This window comes from Aquarana catesbeiana, linkage group LG11 (assembly GCF_042186555.1).
Source record: "Aquarana catesbeiana isolate 2022-GZ linkage group LG11, ASM4218655v1, whole genome shotgun sequence".
NCBI classification, from domain to species: Eukaryota; Metazoa; Chordata; class Amphibia; order Anura; family Ranidae; genus Aquarana; species Aquarana catesbeiana.
The window spans coordinates 230,273,754-230,294,608 of NC_133334.1; the positions used below are offsets into that span (position 1 = coordinate 230,273,754).

Sequence of the window (20,855 nt, forward strand, 5' to 3'; positions counted from 1 at the left end):
TCACGCTAGGAACTGGTTGTGAATCACACAGGATTGCACTGCAATTCACATGCAGTTCATTTGCAATTCACATGCAGTTCTGTGCAGTGTAATATCAGCCCATTCATTTGAATGGGCTGATTTCGCACTTCACCAAAGGTAGTTCATGCATTACTTTTGCACTGCAATGGGATCACATGGTACATTTGTATCATGTGATCCGGTGCGGGCAAACACATTGCATTTGCGACCTACATTTGTTGTGTTGCTAGCTTTGCATAGACACCCGCTACAGATTGCAAGGGCAGTGCAATTAGAATGTGGTGTGGGAAACCGGCACAGAATGCCAGTTTCTTTCTCGGCATTCTTTGCATTCTCTGCAGTGTGCAGCCACAAAATGACAATGACTACTCAGATCTGTGAATGTTTTGTTAGGAACAGGAGTTCAGTAAAATGATCTCATTGCAATATTTTGCCAATTAAACTGGAAAGTCTCAGTTTTATTCATTGAGCTGCTATGCTGAAATTTGCCTTCAATAAAACAATCTACTATACTAATGTAGCACTGCCCGCCGCAGGGGCTGCTGGTAACTGGCTCCCTTACTCTTGCACAGTCAGGCAACACGCATTCTCTGCTTTTATAAAGGCACAAAAAAGTCAGTCCCTTGGCTTTGTTTTATGTTTTATTAGGGGTAACACCTTGGCTGGGGTGAAGGGGCACAGCAGACAACAGCATTAACAGTCGGTGGGGGGGGGGGGGGGTTGAGTGGTAAATGTATTAGCAGATTTAGAACCATTAACAAATTTAGGCAAACTCCAGCTCACGCTTCATAAGCAGTTGCGGTAAACTGTTTTTTTTTTTTTTCTTTTGGGATAAAGGTTTTGCATGAATAAATAAAGGCTGACCATTTTAATCATCATCCCTTTTAGTGGTAAGTGGTTTGTCTCACCATGAAAACTGATACATTCTGCTGGAGAGTTTGTGCTGGCTGGATCACCAGATAAAAATAGAGCAAAGATTTGCCATTTTTGTATGCTTATTTCCCCTTCAGTTATTTCCAGAGGGGACCGGGTATTACAAGACATTATTTGATCTTGATTTGCTGCAGTACACTAGACTTTCGTGTTTATGGTTTGAGCCCAGCAGATATGTTCTAAACTACTGGATTATTGAGCACACTTTGGGGTGACTTTTACTCAACCCCCTTATTTCACCTTTTTGTTTACTCCTAATCTAAATGTAACATGAAGCACTGTTATTGTACTCTCTCTCCTTTTTTTTTTGAAAATTCAATAAAAATGTTTAAAAAGAAAATAGAATAAAGAAAGCCTAAAACGGTTTGCTTTTGGGTTTAATACTGCTTTCAAGTGGTTCCAAAGCCTAAACATTTTAACCCTAAAGCATTCCTTGCATTAGAGAAAAAATGGTCCTCACTCGATCCAGTGCTTTACCCATCTGTGGCAGCTCTGACTTCTCTCCCTGCTATCACAGGCTTTGCAAAAGCAGCAGGAGCCATTGGCTCCCGCTGCTGTCAGTTACCCTCAGTGATGGGGGGGTGGGATAGAACCACGCCATCCATGTCTATAGATGCAGGCTGCACAGCTTAGGATAAAGCCCGCATAGCAAAACAGCTTGTAATGGGAGCACTCACAGAAGAAGAGGAGCAAGGAACTCTGGCATGGGACCCAAGAACAGGAGGATCGAGGCTGCTTTGTGCAATGTCCTTGCTCAGAGCAGGTAAGTATAACATGTTGGTTATTCTTAAAATTTTAAAAATCCTTTACAATCACTTTAAAAAACAAAAACATAACCATATTGCCTTCCCTATTGGTCACAATGCATTTTATCAAAATGTGGCAACATTTCAGCAATATAAAGAAAAAATATGTTGCGTTATCTCATAAAGTACATAGTGCTTTACATATTACATGAATAAACAAAACACATAATTAAAGTATGCTAAAGGCAAAACTTTATTTTTATTTTTGTATAGAGTGGAGTGGGATTAGAACCACTGTCAGTTTTTATTGCTGTCTGTGCCCCCCGTTAGGGAGATTCACCCCTCTCTATTTGTCATGTTTACAATATCATTGAAAGTGAATGTAAAAGAAAATCCGAAATTTTGGGTTGTAACCAGAAAAGTAATAGAGGAGAAATCTTCTAATGGAGACACTAGTTCTGGTGACCTGGGGGACCCCAAGGAATTCATATAATTTGCAGAGATTTCCTCTCACTTCCTGTTTGGCTATGGGACAAGAAGTGAAGGGAAATCTCCCCAATGGGACACAGATGGAGAAAAAAAAATCTGACAGGGCTTACTACCCTCCCCTACTCTATCCAAAAGGAAAAAAAAAAGTTTGGGCTATAGTTCTACTTTAATAAATAAAGCAATAAAACTGTATCGAAAATAGAATTGAAAAAACAGTAGTCCCGTAAATTTCTAATCTTGTGCAAAAGTCCAAAAAAATAAATGAATCCTAATGGAATAATAAAAGTGTATGCAATAATATAAGGTGCTCCACTTATGTATTTCACAAACATTGATATGCATAGAAAAGAGGAACACTTCATTGTGCAGTATCTCAAAACCGCATTTATTTTTAAAAAGTAATCTACTTACATAAAGAGGAGTTAAAAAAGGAATTAAATGCATAAAAACATCCAACACCCGGGCAGGCGTGATGAGGCCACTGCTGAAACTCCGTCCTACGCATTTCATCCTCATGAACATCGTCACTGGGGCATCGGAGATAGCAGCGGATGATAGTAGCTGAACTATATAGGCTCACAATTGATCCAATAGAAAAAGACAGGTAGTTGCCTGGATCAACCTTAATAAATACTTATAGATATATAAAAAAAATATTAACAAGAGAGTATAGACCATCATCCATGTGGACCCCGCAGGATGCAGTCCTGGTTGCCCTATAAGCATACAGGAAAAGCTAAGAGAATAAAGTTCTCTTAAGAGGGCAAAAACAGAACACTATGGTGAATACAAACTAGCTTTTTTCGTACAAAAATACATAACACACCAATAAACCTAAACCAGGGGAAGGGGGCGCAGATTAATGGCTAACACAGACCGATTAAAATAATTTCACAATCGATCCAAAACTAGAGGGTACTGCCAGTGCCATCAAACACTTGATGGTTGCCATATTTCTGGAGACCGAGGCAATCATAGGTGAAAGTAATAGCAGCCACCATTTTCCTGGAGACCAAAGCGAACATAAATACCACTAGTGGCAACCCGGCTAAAAAAAAACAAAAACTTCCAGGTATATAGTAGAAAAATAGTTATCGATCCATAACCCTCACGTTGTATTTTCTTAATAAACATGTACAGACTAAAAAACATTAAAAATTGATAACTAAAAAATAGAAGTGGCAGCGGTGTCAACATTTCAGCAATATCTTTCAATTCTGTTATAGTATAGGGGAAATGAACACTCTCAGGTTTATTCGTCCACACCTTGGAAGTGATCTTTACCACAAAATGCATAGAGCAAAGCTGATCCCTGTGTATTGCAGGGAATGTTTAGTCTTTCTTTTAATTTTCTAGATATGTAGCACATTTAAAACAGATTGCATGGATGTAAAGATGTTATTAATCAGTGTTAATTTTTGTATGGTTTATAATTACAAATCAACATTGGGGCAGCCATAATTGGTCATTGCATACTTAGGCTGTTTCCTGCTCTGCAAAGCTATACAAAGGTTGTGTTTTAGAGCTCCTTCTTGAGTACAAATCTAGGCATCAACTTACTCACCTAAAACAATGCCTTTCTGCCAGATATAGTATTAGTGTTAATATAATAACCAAAATATAAAAGTGCACGCATGTAAAAATGTGAAAATTACATTAAGGTAAAGACTGCTATAAACATAAACATTTTTTTTTAATTTTTAAGAAGTAAAACACATTGATAATATGATAAAAAAACGGCTCTTGTTTACGTGAACTGTATAGCTAGAAAATAAAAAAATAGTAAAAAGAATGTACAGTACACTCCCTTTAAAGCAAACTTGTGCTTTGCCCATGCTGAATGTGGACAGATGCTGATATTTGATATTTGACCCATCTTCATCCATTCTGTTCTCTGTTCTTTCCAGCAGCTACATGTTGTGGCCAGAGCACATGTGGATACCACGATGTAGCAGATTTTATTGGAGTTCTGAATCAGTCTGCTCTTCTTATGAATATCCGACCTGTCAGAGACTGGAGAGAACCCACCCTGGTATCCATAGACATGACCTTCCGAGGGGTTCTGGATATGGTACAGTGAATTCATTAATGTTATCAATATGGAATACTTGTTTAATTTATATGAAATCTGTTTTAGCCAGAAATCATACATTCACAAAATGCACCTCCTAGCCAGTGTCAGTTAGCACCAGATTGTCTGCCACACTATCACAGTCACACTATAAGTCACTGATCACGCCATTACTAGTATTGGGGTTGATTTACTAAAAATTGAGAGAGTTCAAAATCTAGTACAGCTGTGCATGGCAGCTGATCTAAGTTCAATTAAAGCAGAACTCCGCCTTTTTCTCCCGAAAACAACAGATGCATTGTGCATGTAAATGGATCACAGCCCACTGTAATTTTATCTGTGTTTTACCGTATTTAGCTGTAAAAAAAAAGTTTCTGTGTCTGTGATGTCACTCCTCCTCCTTACTGAATTTCAAAGTTCTCTGACCTCCTGTTACCTTCTTTTACCAGTCCTGATACTACATGTCCCATCATGCTTTGAGCCTCTGTAGTTTCAGAGAAGGCTATGGGAGTCACTTGTACCAGTCCTGGGAGTTGATGTGGGTGGGTCCGAATACAGATCACTCCCATTCTTTTTTTGAAAGCCCATGGCGTGTGAAACACACTCAAAAACTTCACCCGGTGCCAAAAAAATGTACACACACATAAAGAGTGAAAAACAACAACATGGAACGGGTGAACACAAGCCCTCTAAAATCAGAGGGTCTTGCCCTGATCCCCCAGGGAGCGAGGCTCCAGACGAGGACTGGGGTACTTTACACTTAGTCCATCTGGCCGAAACCAGACGGACCCCATTCTCTGGAGGGTCTGCCGAAACAGACCCACTCAAGTACTTGGTGGGGCTCCCCCCGAAGGGAGACCCCATGAGAGAGGGCAAACTAAGCCAGAAGGCCATGTCTGCCCCCTCCCAAGACTTTCAGGGCAGGCCCGAGGACCTACACCCTACCAGTCACACATACAAAAACATGTACAAACATAGAAGTACAAAAAGTGACAAACAAAGGGCTTAAATAAAAGAACGTGGGGAAAAAGGAAGTGGAGAGGAGAGTGAAAAGTGGTCATTGTGTAAAACAATGACCAGGCCCTCTGGCCAGATCACTCTTCAGTCTGCAAAGCAGGTATAAATGTGTCATTCCTGCCTTGCAGCATGCCAAAGAATAATGGCTTACTGCAAGACTACAGCGGAAGAGTTATAGGAGGTTATTTCTTCATATGTAAATGAATCACTTCACAGAGAGCAGGCCTCTAGGTGGCGGGGATCTGAGGGGTGGGACTCTCCCTGTTCACACTGGTCAACATATTTAACTGGGCAGGATTGACTTCTAATTGTGATCCATTTAATCCTGTCCAGCAGCAGCACAGCTTACTGTTAGAACAGGCTGTGTATGAAGGGGTTTCCTTTTGAATAATGCTGGGATCTGTGAGGAGGAACTCTACGTGTCGGTGTGACTGGGTTGGACTGATTGCTAATTGGGATGTATTCAATCCCACCCACCATTAGAGCTGTGAAGAAGGTTACATCATTCGCACAGTCTGAAAGACTACAGAGGGGTGTGTTATAGGCTAGAGATGGAGCAGGAAGTGGCTGTATGGCCCTTAGTCTACATCCACACTATACCAGAGTGTCACATGGTACAAAGCCTCAACTAAACCCAGAATATCAGAGGATCTGCAGACAACAGAGCAACATAGTACAGAGGTATGATCTGTGCTGGGACTGATCATTCCATTCAGTTCTAGTGAAAAGAAAGTTGAAGTTCCGAAAACTGATCGGTTTTTATGCAGAGCTGCGCCAGATTTTGCACTCTTTTGGGGAGTTGGGCTAAAAGGAACTAAAAAACATTTCCTCTGAACAAGTGGGAAACACAGCAGAGCCTTCCTAAAACAGAAGATATCTGCATGTCTCACCACTACCCCATACCCCAAGCTATAAGGCCCCTTTCACACTGAGGAGCTTTTAAACCGCCAGTAAAACACTGAGCACTTTTGAAGAGCTTTTCAGGCGCTTTTGAAGAGCTTTTCAGGCACTTTTGAAGAGCTTTCCATAAGACCCCTTTCACACTGGGGCGGTTTGCAGGCGCTATTGCGCTAAAAATAGCACCTGCAAAACCGACCCGAAACAGCCGCTGCTGTGTCTCCAGTGTGAAAACCCCTAAGGGCTTTCACACTGGAGCGGTGCGCTAGCAGGACGAGAAAAAAAGTCCTGCTAGCAGCATCTTCGGAGCGGTGAAGGAGCGGTGTATACACCGCTCCTGCCCATTGAAATCAATGAGGCAGCGCGGCAATACCACCGGCAAAGCGCCTCTGCAGAGACGTTTGCGGTGGTTTCTAATCCTTTCTCGGGGTAAAACCACCCCGCTAGCGGCCGAATACCGCCGCTAAAACGACGGTAAAGCGCCGCTAATAATAGCGGCGTTTTACTGCCGACGCACCTCCCGCCCCAGTGTGAAAGGGGCCTAAGGCTCCTTTCACACTGAGGCGCTTGTAAACTACCAGTAAAACACTGAACACTTGCACTGAACCTGCAGCTACAGGCATCATTCAGATATCTTTGTTTTCAGCCGGCGATTCTGTGCACCATAAGTTCTTACAGGCGACGGGAGGGGACATCCTCCCTCCGGCCACCATCCAGTGCTTCTCCGGGCTCTCCTGTGCCATCGGGGACCCGGAGAAAGAATCAGCCGCCGCCGGATGACGACCATAGAGATTTCCGGTAACCAGATGGTCACCAGTCAGCTCTAGGCCCGCCGGAGGCCCGGGCGCGACGTTATGACGTCACGTCCGGGCCGCGGATGTAAACAAAGCCGCGATCGCGGCTGGTAAGCATGAGATTGTGGATTTTTTTTCCGATCTCATGCTTTCAAGCCTGGAGGAGAGATGTGCAGTCTTATTGACCCCGCATCTCTCCATAAAGAAGACCTGTCACGAACGATTCCTATTGCAAGGGATGTTTACATCCCTTGTAATAGGAATAAAAGTGATAAAAAAAAAAAAAAAAAAGAAATGTAAAAGAAAGTAAAAATAAAAAAATAAAGTAAAATAAAAAATAAAATAAAAAAAAATAATCTAAAACACCCCTGTGCCCGGTAGCTCGCGCTCAGAAGCTAACGCACATGTTAGTCCCACCCACATATGTAAATGCCGTTCAAACCACACATGTGAGGTATCACAGCGTGCGTTAGAGCGCAAGCAACAATTCTAGCACTAGACCTCCTCTGTAACTCTAAACATGTAACCTGTTAAAAATTTTAAAGCATCGCCTATGGAAAGTACCGAAGTTTGGCGTCATTCCATGAGTGTGTGCAATTTTAAAGCATGACATGTTGCGTAGCTATTTACTCGGCGTAACATCATCTTTCACATTATACAAAAAAAAATTGGGATAACTTTACTGTTTTGTTATTTTTTTTAAATCATGAAACAGTTTTTTTTTCCAAAAAAAAAAACGCGTTTGAAAAATTGTTGCACAAATACCGTGCCAGATAAAAAGTTGCATCGACTGCCATTTTATTCCCTAGGGTGTCTGCTAAAAATATATATATATAGAATGTTTGGGGTTTCTGAGTAATTTTCTAGCAAAAAAAATATGATTTTTACATGTAGCAGAGGAGTGCCAGAATAGGCCCGGTATGGAAGTAGTTAAATACTGCATGCCTGGACCACTGCTTAATTACTGCATGCATCTAATTATTTATTTCCTTCTGTGAATTGAGTTTAACACCTTTTCATGCAGTATTTACTGACAGTTTCGAGTGTTTTGCGGTAAATACAACAAAACAGTATAGTGAATTGACAGCTTCAGGATCGCATGCGATGTTTAGAGAAAATGTGAAAAATGTGAACAATTTGAGAAACATGGTGAGGTTTACTAAAGTAGTTGAGAATCTTTACACAATTGTGAAATATTCACCTAAATCATTCAATCACATAAAAAGCAAATTCTGTTCAAGATTAGATATTCAAAGTGAACAGGAATTAGCTTTTCACATGACCAGATAATTTAGGTGAAATTTAAAAAAAATATTTATTGTGTAAAAATTCTCAACTCCTTTAGTACATCAGCACAAATATGTACAGACTTGAGGAAAGAAGAGAAAGAGGGAAATGACTGGCACCTTTAAGGCAGGCTTCACACTCAGGAACGGAGCAGCTCACAGCAGGGATCCTGTTAGGGTTGCCACCTTTTCTTCAAGCCAAACCCGAACACTTTAGTGTTGCACGGGAATTTTTATTTTTTTTTGTAGTATACACTATAGGATTGTGAAAGACCTGGGGCTCTGTTGGGTGTCCCAAGGAGAGCAGCAATGCGGCGTGCTATGCGCGCCATGGCAAACAGTGGGTGTGTTCAAACTGTGTTAACAGTGGGAGGGGCCTAAAGTGGCATGGTTAAATAAAACAAAAGCATTCCTGTATCCATAAAATATTCTTAGTTTAAAAAAACAAATGTCGCTGTAAATATATGAACTTAGCCTACCTTTAAAATGGACAGTGTCAGTAGGGCATTGGATGGTATAAGTAGAGTAGTGGATGGTGTCAGTATGGGAGTGGACACATGATTCAAAACCCAGACTGTCCGGGTGAATCTAGGACAGGTGGCCACCCTAACTACTGCTTGCTTAACCCAACCTATTAAATTGAATGTAGTGAGGAAGTGATAGAACATCACCACAGGTAATCAATGGCCATTCAGAGAGGCACGAATAGCTGTGGCTCCTGGTGAAATGTCATTATAGTGAAAGAGGCCTGTAGCTGCACCTACCCGCTAATAGCCGCAACAGTAATCTCTGATACCTGCCGCTACTATTCACACCAGCCCTAATCGCCAATGTAAATGTAGCCTCAAGCAAAAATTAAAAGACAGCAGCTACACATACTGCAGCTGCTGACTTTTAATAATCGGACACTTACCTGTCCTGGATTCCAGCGATGTTTCCATCAGCTGTCAGGTGCATGCCGCCTCCATTGCGAGTAAGGGAACCCGGCACATACTGCGCATGTGCGAGGCTCTGCTCCTCTCTCCTACTGGCCCGGCGGCTAGTGGAGGAGGAGGGAGCCAGGGCAGTAACGTCAATACCCGCGGCTGTGGCTCCCGGAAGTGGGAACAGGATACCTGTGAAAGACAGGTATCCTGTCCCCCCTCCCCCCCGAAAGGTGCCAAATGTGGCACCTGAGGGGGGAAGGAGTACAACGAGCGGAATTTCCACTTTTGGGTGGAACTCCGCTTTAAGGGGCACCAGCTGTTAGTGCTTTGCCTTCCTTGAACAGTTTTATTGCTAATGCACATTACTAGAGGCGGACTTTAAAATGAACCTGACATTCTCTAAAAGTTTCTAAGGGTACAAACGATACCTAAGTTGTTCAAGCACCTTAGCAGGACTAGTTAAAACTTATCAGGGAGCAGCAGAGTAATCCTTATGCAGTAAGAGACAAATAACACCAGGACATAACCTCAAGCTAGCAGAATGAAAGTTTAAAATTAAAAGTATTAGTTTACCAAAGTGGTATTTGAGGTTTTATAAAAGACTTCTAGCAAAGGTAGTCAATCAACAGTAAGTTAATTTAAATATGCTTGGTAAAATATCTTATGTTTTTAGGATTGTGCATATGAAAAAACAATGATGGCTACTAAGTGGAGGTCCAGCTTGTCTTTCTGTACAGAGGTCATTGAGTAGATCTATAACAATACTTTTGAAATCGGTAGGGTTAGAGACGTTTTGAGACAAATCTAGAGAAACCAGATTTGTCTGCTGTTTAGAGATTTTTTTTTCCTTTTGTAATAAGCACTCCGAGCAGAGGGTGTAACTATTCATTTAACAAAGGTACATTGTGTAAATGAAGAATTTAAGACTATCAACATCCTCAAACTCCAGCTATTTGATTGTAGGTCAATGTACAGTACTATAGCAGGTTGGGTTTTTTCAAGATGAACAGTACAAAAATTTCCCAACAGATGATCAAGCTAGTCAGACCAAAAATACCTGATTAAACAGTTTTAACATTTTAGGTTAAAAACAGTAATTTTTTTGTCATCTTGTAAAAAGCACTGTGAGCAGAGGGTGTAACTATTCATTAAACCAATTTACATTGACTATCAACATCCTCAAATTCCAGCTATTGATTCTAGGTCAAAGTAAAGCACTACAGCAGGTTGGGTATCCTCAAGATGAACAATACCAAAAACACATGAATAAGCTAGTCAGCCCAAAAATACCTGAATAAATAGTTGCAACATTTTAGGTTAAAAACAGTAATTTTTGCCAAATACTGAACATTTGCTAATACATTTTTAGTGATGTAATTATTGATTGAGATATACTATATACAGCATCTCACAAAAATGAGTACACCCCTTCACATTTTGTAAGGATTTTATTATATCTTTTCATGTGACAACACTGAAGAAATTACACTTTGCTACAATGTAAAGTAGTGAGTGTACAGCTTGTATAACAGTGTAAATTTGCTGTCCCCTCAAAATAACTCAACACAGCCATTAATGTCTAAACCGCTGGCAACAAAAGTGAGTACACCCCTAAGTGAAAATGTCTAAATTGGGCCCAAAGTGTCAATATTTTGTGTGACCACCATTATTTTCCAGCACTGCCTTAATCCTCTTGGGCATGGAGTTCACCAGAGCTTCACAGGTTGCCGCTGGAGTCCTTCTCCACTCCTCCATGACGACATCACTGAGCTGGTAGATGTTAGAGACCTTGCGCTCCTCCACCTTCCGTTTAAGGATGCCCCACAGATGCTCAATAGGGTTTAGGTCTGGAGACATGCTTGGCCAGTCCATCACCTTTACCCTCAGCTTCTTTAGCAAGGCAGTGGTCATCTTGGAGGTGTGCTTGGGGTTAACATGTTGGAATACTGCCCTGCGGCCCAGTCTCCAAAGGGAGGGGATCATGCTCTGCTTCAGTATGTCACAGTACATGTTGGCATTCATGGTTTCCTCAATGAACTGTAGCTAACTGTAGCTCCCCAGTGCCGGCAGCACTCATGCAGCCCCAGACCACGACACTCCCACCACCATACTTGACTGTAGGCTGTAGGCAAGACACACTTGTCTTTGTACTCCTCACCTGGTTGCCACCACACACACTTGACACCATCTGAACCAAATAAGTTTATCTTGGTTTCATCAGACCACAGGACATGGTTCCAGTAATCCATGTCCTTAGTCTGCTTGTCTTCAACTGTTTGCAGGCTTTCTTGTGCATCATTTTTAGAAGAGGCTTCCTTCTGGGAGGACAGCCATGCAGACCAATTTGATGCAGTGTGCAGTGTATGGTCTAACAGGCTGACCCACCACCCATTAAACCTTTGCAGCAATGCTGGCAGCACTCATACATCTATTTCCCAAAGACAACCTCTGGCTATGACGCTGAGCACGTGCACTCAACTTCTTTGGTCAACCATGGCGAGGCCTGTTCTGAGTGGAACCTATCCTGTTAAACCACTGTATGGTCTTGGCCACCTTGCTGCAGCTCAGTTTCAGGATCTTGACATTCTTCTTATAGCCTAGGCCATATTTATGTAGAGCAACAATTCTTTTTTCAGATCCTCAGAGAGTTCTTTGCCATGAGGTGGCAAGTTGAACTTGCAGTGACCAGTATGAAAGAGTGAGAGCGATAACACCAATTTTAACACACCTGCTCCTCATTCACACCTGAGACCTTGTAACACTAATGAGTCACATGACACCAGGGAGGAAAAATGGCTAATTGGGCCCAATTTGGACATTTTCACTTAGGGGTGTACTCACTTTTGTTGCCAGCGGTTTAGACATTAATGACTGTGTGTTGAGTTATTTTGATGGGACAGCAAATTTACACTGTTATATAAGCTGTACACTCACTACTTTACATTGTAGCAAAGTGTCATTTCTTCATTGTTCTCACAGATATAATAAAATATTTACAAAAATGTGAGGGGTGTACTCATTTTTGTGAGATACTGTATATATAGATATATATGTAGGAAGGCCAGTATGGTGGCCTGAATTTATGGGAGGAGCCCGGTGGGTATTTAAGCAGCCCGCTCACCTGTGGTGCTTGTCGGTTTCCTGTGCGCGATATACGTCACTAGGCCGACTATTCGATATACCAGCGTCCGCAAGTTTTTGCCTCGCAAAATTCCGGATTCGATACCGTTCTCAAAACTTTCGAAATCTGCGTTTTTTGTTCGTAGTTTGTACCACGCGGCTGGCTTGGCTGTCGCAGGTAAGGTCCCGTCGGACTTTTTCGTTTTCATATCAGGTCACTAAACCGTAATTTCAAAAATTTCGTTTCACTCGCTTTTCATAAACTGCAATGTATATCGAATTTTTCGTTTCATGTCATGTCACTAAACCGTACTTTCAAATTTCGTTACTCGCACTTCACTATTGTAATGTGTATCGCTCGTACTTTCGATATGTTACCATTTCGACAGCACCGCGACGCAGGCGTCGCTTCATTTCTAGCATGTCGGTGTTAAAAATATGCATCAGTAAACAGCCATAGCAAGTCGCAATTTGCAAGTTATCGGATCAAGTCAGTTCGATACCAATCATTTCTCATTTCTGAAACATTCTAGAACTCATTTCTGACATTTCAAATCATTTCAAACATTTCTCATTTCAGTCACCTACCGCGCTCCGATTCGAATCCAGTCGCATCAAAAAGATGCACCGATTCGTTCCGGTGTGCCCCAGTTATTTGGCCTCATTTCTATACATGCTCCAGAGTTACGTTATGGTCTGTCATTAGTACCTCTGACATGGTTATCATTTCATTCCCACGTATCACGTTCCGGCATGAATCCAGTCGCATGGTAATGCACCGATTCGTCTCGGCGTGCCCCAGGACTGGCCTCATTTCTATACATGCTCCAGAGTTACGTTTTCAGTCATTCATATCTCTGTCATGGTTATCATTTCATTTTTCACCTATCACGTTCCGACATGAATCCAGTCGCATGGTAATGCACCGATTCGTCTCGGCGTGCCCCAGGACTGGCCTCATTTCTATACATGCTCCAGAGTTACGTTATTGTCAGTCAATTGTACCTCTGTCATGGTCATCATTTCATTTCCATGTATCACGTCCCGACATGAATTCAGTCGCATGAAAAATGCACCGATTCGTCTCGGCGTGCCCCAGGATTGGCCTCATTTCTATACATGCTCCAGAGTTACGTTTATCAGTCAATTGTACCTCTGTCATGGTTATCATTTCATTTCCATGTATCACGTCCCGACATGAATTCAGTCGCATGAAAAATGCACCGATTCGTCTCGGCGTGCCCCAGGATTGGCCTCATTTCTATACATGCTCCAGAGTTACGTTTATCAGTCAATTGTACCTCTGTCATGGTTATCATTTCATTTCCATGTATCACGTCCCGACATGAATTCAGTCGCATGAAAAATGCACCAATTCGTCTCGGCGTGCCCCAGGATTGGCCTCATTTCTATACATGCTCCAGAGTTACGTTTTATCAGTCATTCGTACCTCTGTCATGGTTATCATTTCATTTTCATGTATCACATTCCGACATGAATTCAGTCGCATGAAATGCACCGATTCATCCCGGCGTGCCCCAGGATTGGCCTCATTTCTATACATGCTCCAGAGTTACGTTATCAGTCATTTGTACCTCTGTCATGGTTATCATTTCATTTCCACGTATCACATTCCGACATGAAATCAGTCGCACGAAAATGCACCGATTCGTCTCGGCGTGCCCAGGATTGGCCACATTTCTGACACATGCTCCAGAGTCCAGATCATAGCTAATCGCAGACATCGGGGGATTGATCCACATCTCTGTCATGCAATTTCCACCATTTCACTCCCACAACGCATCACCGTTTCGAAACCAGTCGCATCTGAGGTGCACCGATTCGTCACGGCATGCATCACTGGTTCCGATCGCATTTCATACCTATACCAGAGCTCGGTTAGTTGCCAGTCGCTAACACGGCACAACCAATTCGAGCCGCGGTCAAAACAATCATTTCTCTCATTTCATTTAATACTGCACTCCTATTCGAATCCAGATGCATCAAACAAGCACCGATTCGTCCCAGGAGCACCAATATTTTCAGTTGCCCCATTTCAATACATGCTCCAGAGCCCGGTTCACGGTCGAACAAATCGTGACACGACCAGGCCGCACCTCTGTCATGCAGTTCATTCATTTCACAATCAAAGTAAACATTTCGAATCATTTCATTGTCACAAGATTGCAAGCATCATACAAATCATTGCTTCAAGTTACTTAGCAATCCCTTCACGAATTGTCACCTTTTCATTTTCCTCAAAAAAAAAAAAAAAAAAAAAAAAAATCCATACCTATACCAGAGCTCGGTCGGTTGCCAGTCGCAAAACACGGCACAGCCAATTCAAGCCTCGGTCAAGGTAAACATTTCTCTCATTTCATTTCATGCTGCGCTCCGATTCGAATCCAGATGCATCAAACAAGCACCGATTCGTCCCGGTGTGCACCAATGTTTCTTCTATTGCCTCATTTCAGTACATGCTCCAGAGCCCGGTTCACGGACGCATCAGTCACGACACGTCCAGGCCGGACCTTTGTCATGCAGTTCAGTCATTTCAAACATCAAGGCAAACATTTCGAATCATTTCATTCTCACAAAAAAAAAAAAAAAAAAAAATACGAGTTTAAAAACAGGATATTCTCATCAGATCAAATCATGTCACAGGCCGGCAGCGAAGACTCCACGGCCCCTCTGTCGGCTTTCACACAGGCCTCATTTCACTACCTCACAGTACGTACGAATGTGGGAATATTCGTTCAGCAGCCATCGACGAACAAACCATAGATCGGCTCTTACAAACAGAATTAGACCGAGAGTACATTATAGGCCTTTCACTCAGCCCCCTTTCAGCACTTGGAGAGTCAGCCCTATTTGGGGCTTGTCAAGGGCAAATTCACAAATAAATTACGTTTGGGGTACCTCCTGTCTGCGCCTCATTCTTCCCACATCCCCAGTCTCAAGTCCCTGATTCCCTCCGAAGAATTCTCCCTAAAATATTCCTCCGTAGACATGCCGATACAAGCAGTCATCAAAGCAGGTACAGGTGCCTGGCTTTCCAAAACCGACATCTCGGATGCCTTTAAGCTCCTGCCTATCCATCCATCCCTTTGGTGCTGGCATGGCATCAAGTGGAAGGAGGCATATTATTTGGCCACAAAACTGACGTTCGGTTCGAAGAGCAGCCCTTGGCTCTTCGACACATTCGCTCAGTCTCTTGCTTGGATACTGTTACACAAGGCTCAGTGACAAAAGTCATCCATTACCTGGACGACTTCCTACTAATAGAACCTCCCAGCAAGCCCCCAGGAGACCTCGACAAACTCAGAGCGATATTCGGAAAACCCAATCTTCCCATCACCGAGCACAAAGTAGAAGGCCCAGCACATAACATCACCTTTCTCGGGGCCAACTTAGACACCTGCGCTATGCAAGCCAGTCTCCCCCTCGACAAACTAACCCGCATTAAGGCGGTCCTTCACAAATTCACCCACACCAAGGGGTGTACCAAGAAGCAGTTGCAATCTCTCCGGGCAATGCTGAATTTCGCCATACGAATTATTCCACAAGGCCGCACCTTCGTGTCACGCCTGCCGAGATTCCTGCCAGAAACACAAGACCCCGATCAGATCTTAAATCTAGACTCCGCAGCAATAGCGGACCTATCTATGTGGGACGAATTCCGTCCTCCCGGAATGGCATATCCCTAATTATACCCATGGTTTCAGCCCTGTCACCCCAGGTGGTGACAGACGCTGCAGCCACCACAGGTTTTGCTGCAATTTGTGGCCATCATTGGTTTTCAGGACCCTGGCCTCAACAGATACTGTTGATACCCGGCTTATTCAAAACATCTTCCCTCCTCGAACTCTATCCCATGGTGGCAGCTGCACAACTCTGGGGTCACCATTGGACAGGGCAAACCGTAGTCTTCACCATCGACAATCAGGCCACGGCAGACATCAACAAAGGCAGGTCCAATTCCCCAGCAGTCATGTCCTTCCTGCGCAGATTGGTACAACTGTTCTTACAGCATCAGTTTAACATACGCTGTGCATTTATTCCAGGCAGACGCAATTAGCTGCTGACGCACTGTCACGTTCTAACTACACCTCCTTTTCAAACAGGTTCCCGGAGCCGATCCAGTGTCGGCCCCTAACCCTGCCTGGTCACAACTGACCCTGGACTAGTTTAACATTTACAAGGAGCAACGCAGCTCATCAATCACTCACTCTCTCATAACACACTCAAAGCCTACCAGACAGCTTGAAAGGCGTTCAATACATTTCTCACATCCTGCCGTAAAGGACCAATAGATGTCAAACAGGTACTGGCCTTCATTTCATACTGCCACACTCAGCTGGCCTTATCTTACAATACCGTTCGGCTATACCTAGCCGGCATACAACATTTCGTGACCCTGGAAGACCCCACAAAATCTTCACTGTTCTCATCACACGCTATACGAGCCATCCTAAGGGGCATCCAGAAACAACAACCAGTGACCAGTACTAAGCGCTTACCCATTACGGGGCCCATCTTCAGGGATATGTCGACTATTCTGGCTACTTCGCCATTCGGTCTGCTGCCCAGCACGGTCCTACAAGCAGCCATATAGTTGGCTTACTACGGGTTCACCTATAACCACCCCACAGACCAAGTATTACGCAGACGGCACTTGCTTCGCCACCAAGACCATTTCATCCTTCACCTCGAGGTTTCTTAAACCCAGGAAACAGGGTCTGGAGTGGACATTTCACCTCTACAGAACCAATAACAGCTGGTGTCCAGTCACCGTACTTAACCGTCTCCTCGCACTCCTGCCTGAACAATCGGACACCAGTCCTCTTCTACCATTCCCAGTTAAACCCTTAAACGCATGTCACTTTGTAAAACACATAAGGATACTTCTCCGCAATCTTCACCTTAAACCCAGTCAGTACTCCGGACACTCCTTCCGCATCGGAGCAGCCTCCGCAGCAACCCGCCAGGGGGTTCCAGACCACATCATCAAAGACTAGGCAGATGGAAATCAGCCTGCGTCGCCCGGTATATACCCAATCCTCAAGTAGAGATGGCACAGGCATTCTCCAAATTGGCTCAATGAATACCTAAAACCAGTTATATATTATACCCCTACCTGAATGTTTTTGCCCCCTTATTTTGGCATACCGGCCATTAGACCAAGGCACACTTTCAGGTCCATTTCATATGGTAAGTCCACACTTCCAGGTCTATTTCCGATGGTAAGTCTTATCTTTATTATAAGTGTTATCTATGTCCATACCGGACATAGGGCTCCGACCATAAATCTATATATATCTATATATACCATATATTGTATATATGTTGCAAAGGTGTTAAAGGGATTGTAAACCCTTACATATACCCAGTGAAGTGACTGGCCTCAGGTGATGAAACACAGAGAAAAAAACAAATCCTTCTACATAGTGTCTGTCTGAGCTGTCAGAAAAAAAGAGGGAGGAGAGCTGAAGTTACACTCTGCAGAGCTCAGTGAGAGCTCTGAGAGCTGATTGGAAGGAAGCGACACACCTCCTTCACACAGCAAACAGGAAAGGGGCTGAGTCTGTCAATCAGCTGGAGGTTCCTCCTGTGTCATCTTTTTTCTCTTTGTCAGGAAAACATATCAGAAGTGATTCATAGCTGATAGCAAATGAACAAAGCAGACAGAAATCAAAGCTTGCTTTCACTTAAAGTTGACCTTGCTCTACATACTGTTCTGTAAGAGTTGATGGCATTATTCTGCCAGTAAGACCCTGGAGCATGCTGGAGTACTCAAAATCGAATGGGAAAACACTGCAGCACAACACAGTACCGTCTTTCCAGTGAACTTTGGGATACTCTACATTGCCCAGTGCCTGACCATTAGGAGGATGATGTCACCTTCCTCTAAAGCTGGCCATACATTATACAATTTTCTTGTTCAATTTCCTTTAGATTTACTTTTAACTATGTATTGCAAGGCCCAGCCTGATTGCATACAATATGAAAGTGTTTAGAGAGGTTCGGAGCGAGAGGAAAAGTAAACTAGTGCAGGGCCGGCATGACAGAGTGAAAAGGGGAGACAACAGGGGGTTGATGGCATTAAGTGGGAGAAGTAAAGGGAATAATAAGATTGGTGGACAGTATCATGGTGGGGGTGGGGTTTAGGTGATTTAATGAGAGGTGGGGCGCCCCAGGCATCAGTAGGGCAGCGGAGACAAGAAGTTTTTTCTCTGTTTACAGGAGCAGCTTGCGCTTGTGATGTCATGGCAGCTGGACGGTCGGCAGTTGTTGGTCTTTGATGGTGGTAAGAACACCTACAAGATGGAAGGGCTGGGGAATCATCGGTGGTATGTGCCCCTCTGGTGTATTCCAGTTAACACGGTTTAGCTGGAATATGGTAATGGTTGTACTTTGGGCAGGGTGTTATCTCCGAGCTGGTGTGTTGCGGCTGGAGGCCCATTATGGTAAAAAGGTCCTGCAGTGTAGAAGTGGAACATATTATAATTTTGGGGTGCCGTCAAAGACCAACAGGCTGAGTGACTGTTTGTTCTCCGATGTTTATGTGATAAAGAATGTTTTATCGTTTATGTTAAGTTATTAATTTTGTTAATAAAAAGGCTGCTATGGTCATTTGTACTCCATTCTATGTGTGGTCTTGGTAATTATAGGTAACAGTAAGCGGTGGGTGGAGTATGAGTATGGTTGGGCAGGCATCAAGAAGGTTGGGGACATCTGGTCTACACTGGTCAAGGTCTGAACTCATATAATATGGTTTTGGTAAATCTAATGGAAAAATGTACAAGAAAATCATAGGCCAGCCTAAGCTCTTTTGGCCACAGCTGGAGGTAAATGAATTATATTATCTAATCATTGTTTCCCCTACATGCGGAGTAGCAAGAGGGAGGGGGAACACATTTAAAAAGTAGAGCTTACAATTTAGGTACAAGGTCCAATTTAGCATGCAGAGTATGCTTGGAAGCTTACTTCTAGTTTATGTGAAGTAAATGTTAACAGTCTTGCAGTCTTCTGTAACTTGGCAGTTTAACAAGTCTTCTGTAACTCAGTAGTCTGAGCCCAATACAGGCATGTAATTGGCAGCACAGTGGCTGTGTGGTTAGCACTTCTGCCTAATAGCACTAGGGTCGTTGGTTTGAATCCCAACCTGCCTGGAATTTGCAAGTTCTCCCTGTGCCTGCATGGGTTTCCTCTGGGTACTCCGATTTTCTCCCACACTCCAAAGACATGCTGGTAGGTTAATTGGCTTCTGTCTAAATTGGCCCTAGAATATGCATGAATGTGAGTTAGGGACCTTCTAAGCTTCTTGAGGGCAGGGACTGATATGAATGTATAATATATATATATATATATATGTATATGTAAAGTGCTGTGCAAAATTGATGGTGCTATATAAGTACCTATAATAACAATTACTTACCAGTAAGTTTACCAGTCCAGATGTCACAGCTAAGAAAATAATACAAACAGTCACTAGCTAGTTTTGAAAAACTGAAGAGGAATAATCAGCATTAATTCCTCAATTCAGTAAAAGAAACACCGTCACCTCATTAAGAAATAAGAAACAATGAGGTGCGTCTCTCTAGATCAAAGGCAGCATATATAGAACGTGGATAAAGTCCAAAGTGGGTCTTCAAAGAGATACAGCCGGTGATAGAAAAAACATTTTATTGCAAAAACCAAATTCAAATTCAACAATTAGATAAAAATGCACCTCCACCACATTCATTTAAAATTTTGACAACGTTGTCAAAATACAGATATCTACCACAGTCATTCAAGCTTCACACACTTATCCTAAACAGCTAGGTTGGAATAGACTTAAATGATAAAGTGGATAAAACACAGCCCAACGTGTTATACAAGGATAGCAAACAGTCCCACTTAAGTCTTCAGTGTAGGATAGAAGAGTGTGATCCAGTAATGGACATTTGATCAGTCTAATGCCCCGTACACACGGTCGGACATTCCGACAACAAAATCCTAGGATTTTTTCCGACGGATGTTGGCTCAAATTTGTCTTGCATATACACGGTCACACAAAGTTGTCGGAAAATGCGATCGTTCTGAACGCGGTGACGTAAAACACGTACGGACTATAAACGGGGCAGTAGCCAATAGCTTTCATCTCTTTATTTATTCTGAGCATGCGTGGCACTTTGTGCGTCGGATTTGTGTACACACGATCGGAAATTCCGACAACGGATTATGTTGTCGGAAAATTTTATAGCCTGCTCTCAAACTTTGTGTGTCAGAAAATCCGATGGAAAATATGTGATGGAGCCTACACACGGTCGGAATTTCTGACAACAAGGTCCTATCACACATTTTCCGTTGGAAAATCCGACCGTGTGTACGGGCATAAGGCTGAATATTCCTCAAAGCAAAGCCCTGTGCTGACGTAATGGGGTATCCTCGTATTGTGTGTGGAGCAATGAGATAATTGCAGCTACTCCCTTTGAAAAACAAACAGAGTCCTCGGGATTTACCGCTAACAGCGGATAGTATATAGCAGTATATGTCTGGATCGTGTTGTG

General features: G+C 43.0%; 1 protein-coding gene across 2 annotated transcripts in view; it reads left to right on the forward strand.

Annotated features, from left to right (window-relative positions):
• Positions 1 to 20,855, forward strand: part of LOC141112547 (5-hydroxytryptamine receptor 3A-like) — a 76,958-nt gene that overhangs the window by 7,684 nt on the left and 48,419 nt on the right. Inside the window, exon 2 of one of the 2 annotated variants that reach the window (XM_073605465.1) lies at positions 4,097 to 4,260. In XM_073605465.1, coding sequence (XP_073461566.1) covers positions 4,097 to 4,260 — 164 coding nt within the window. The remainder of the gene's footprint in view (positions 1 to 4,096; positions 4,261 to 20,855) is intronic. The other variant, XM_073605466.1, reaches the window with a different exon arrangement.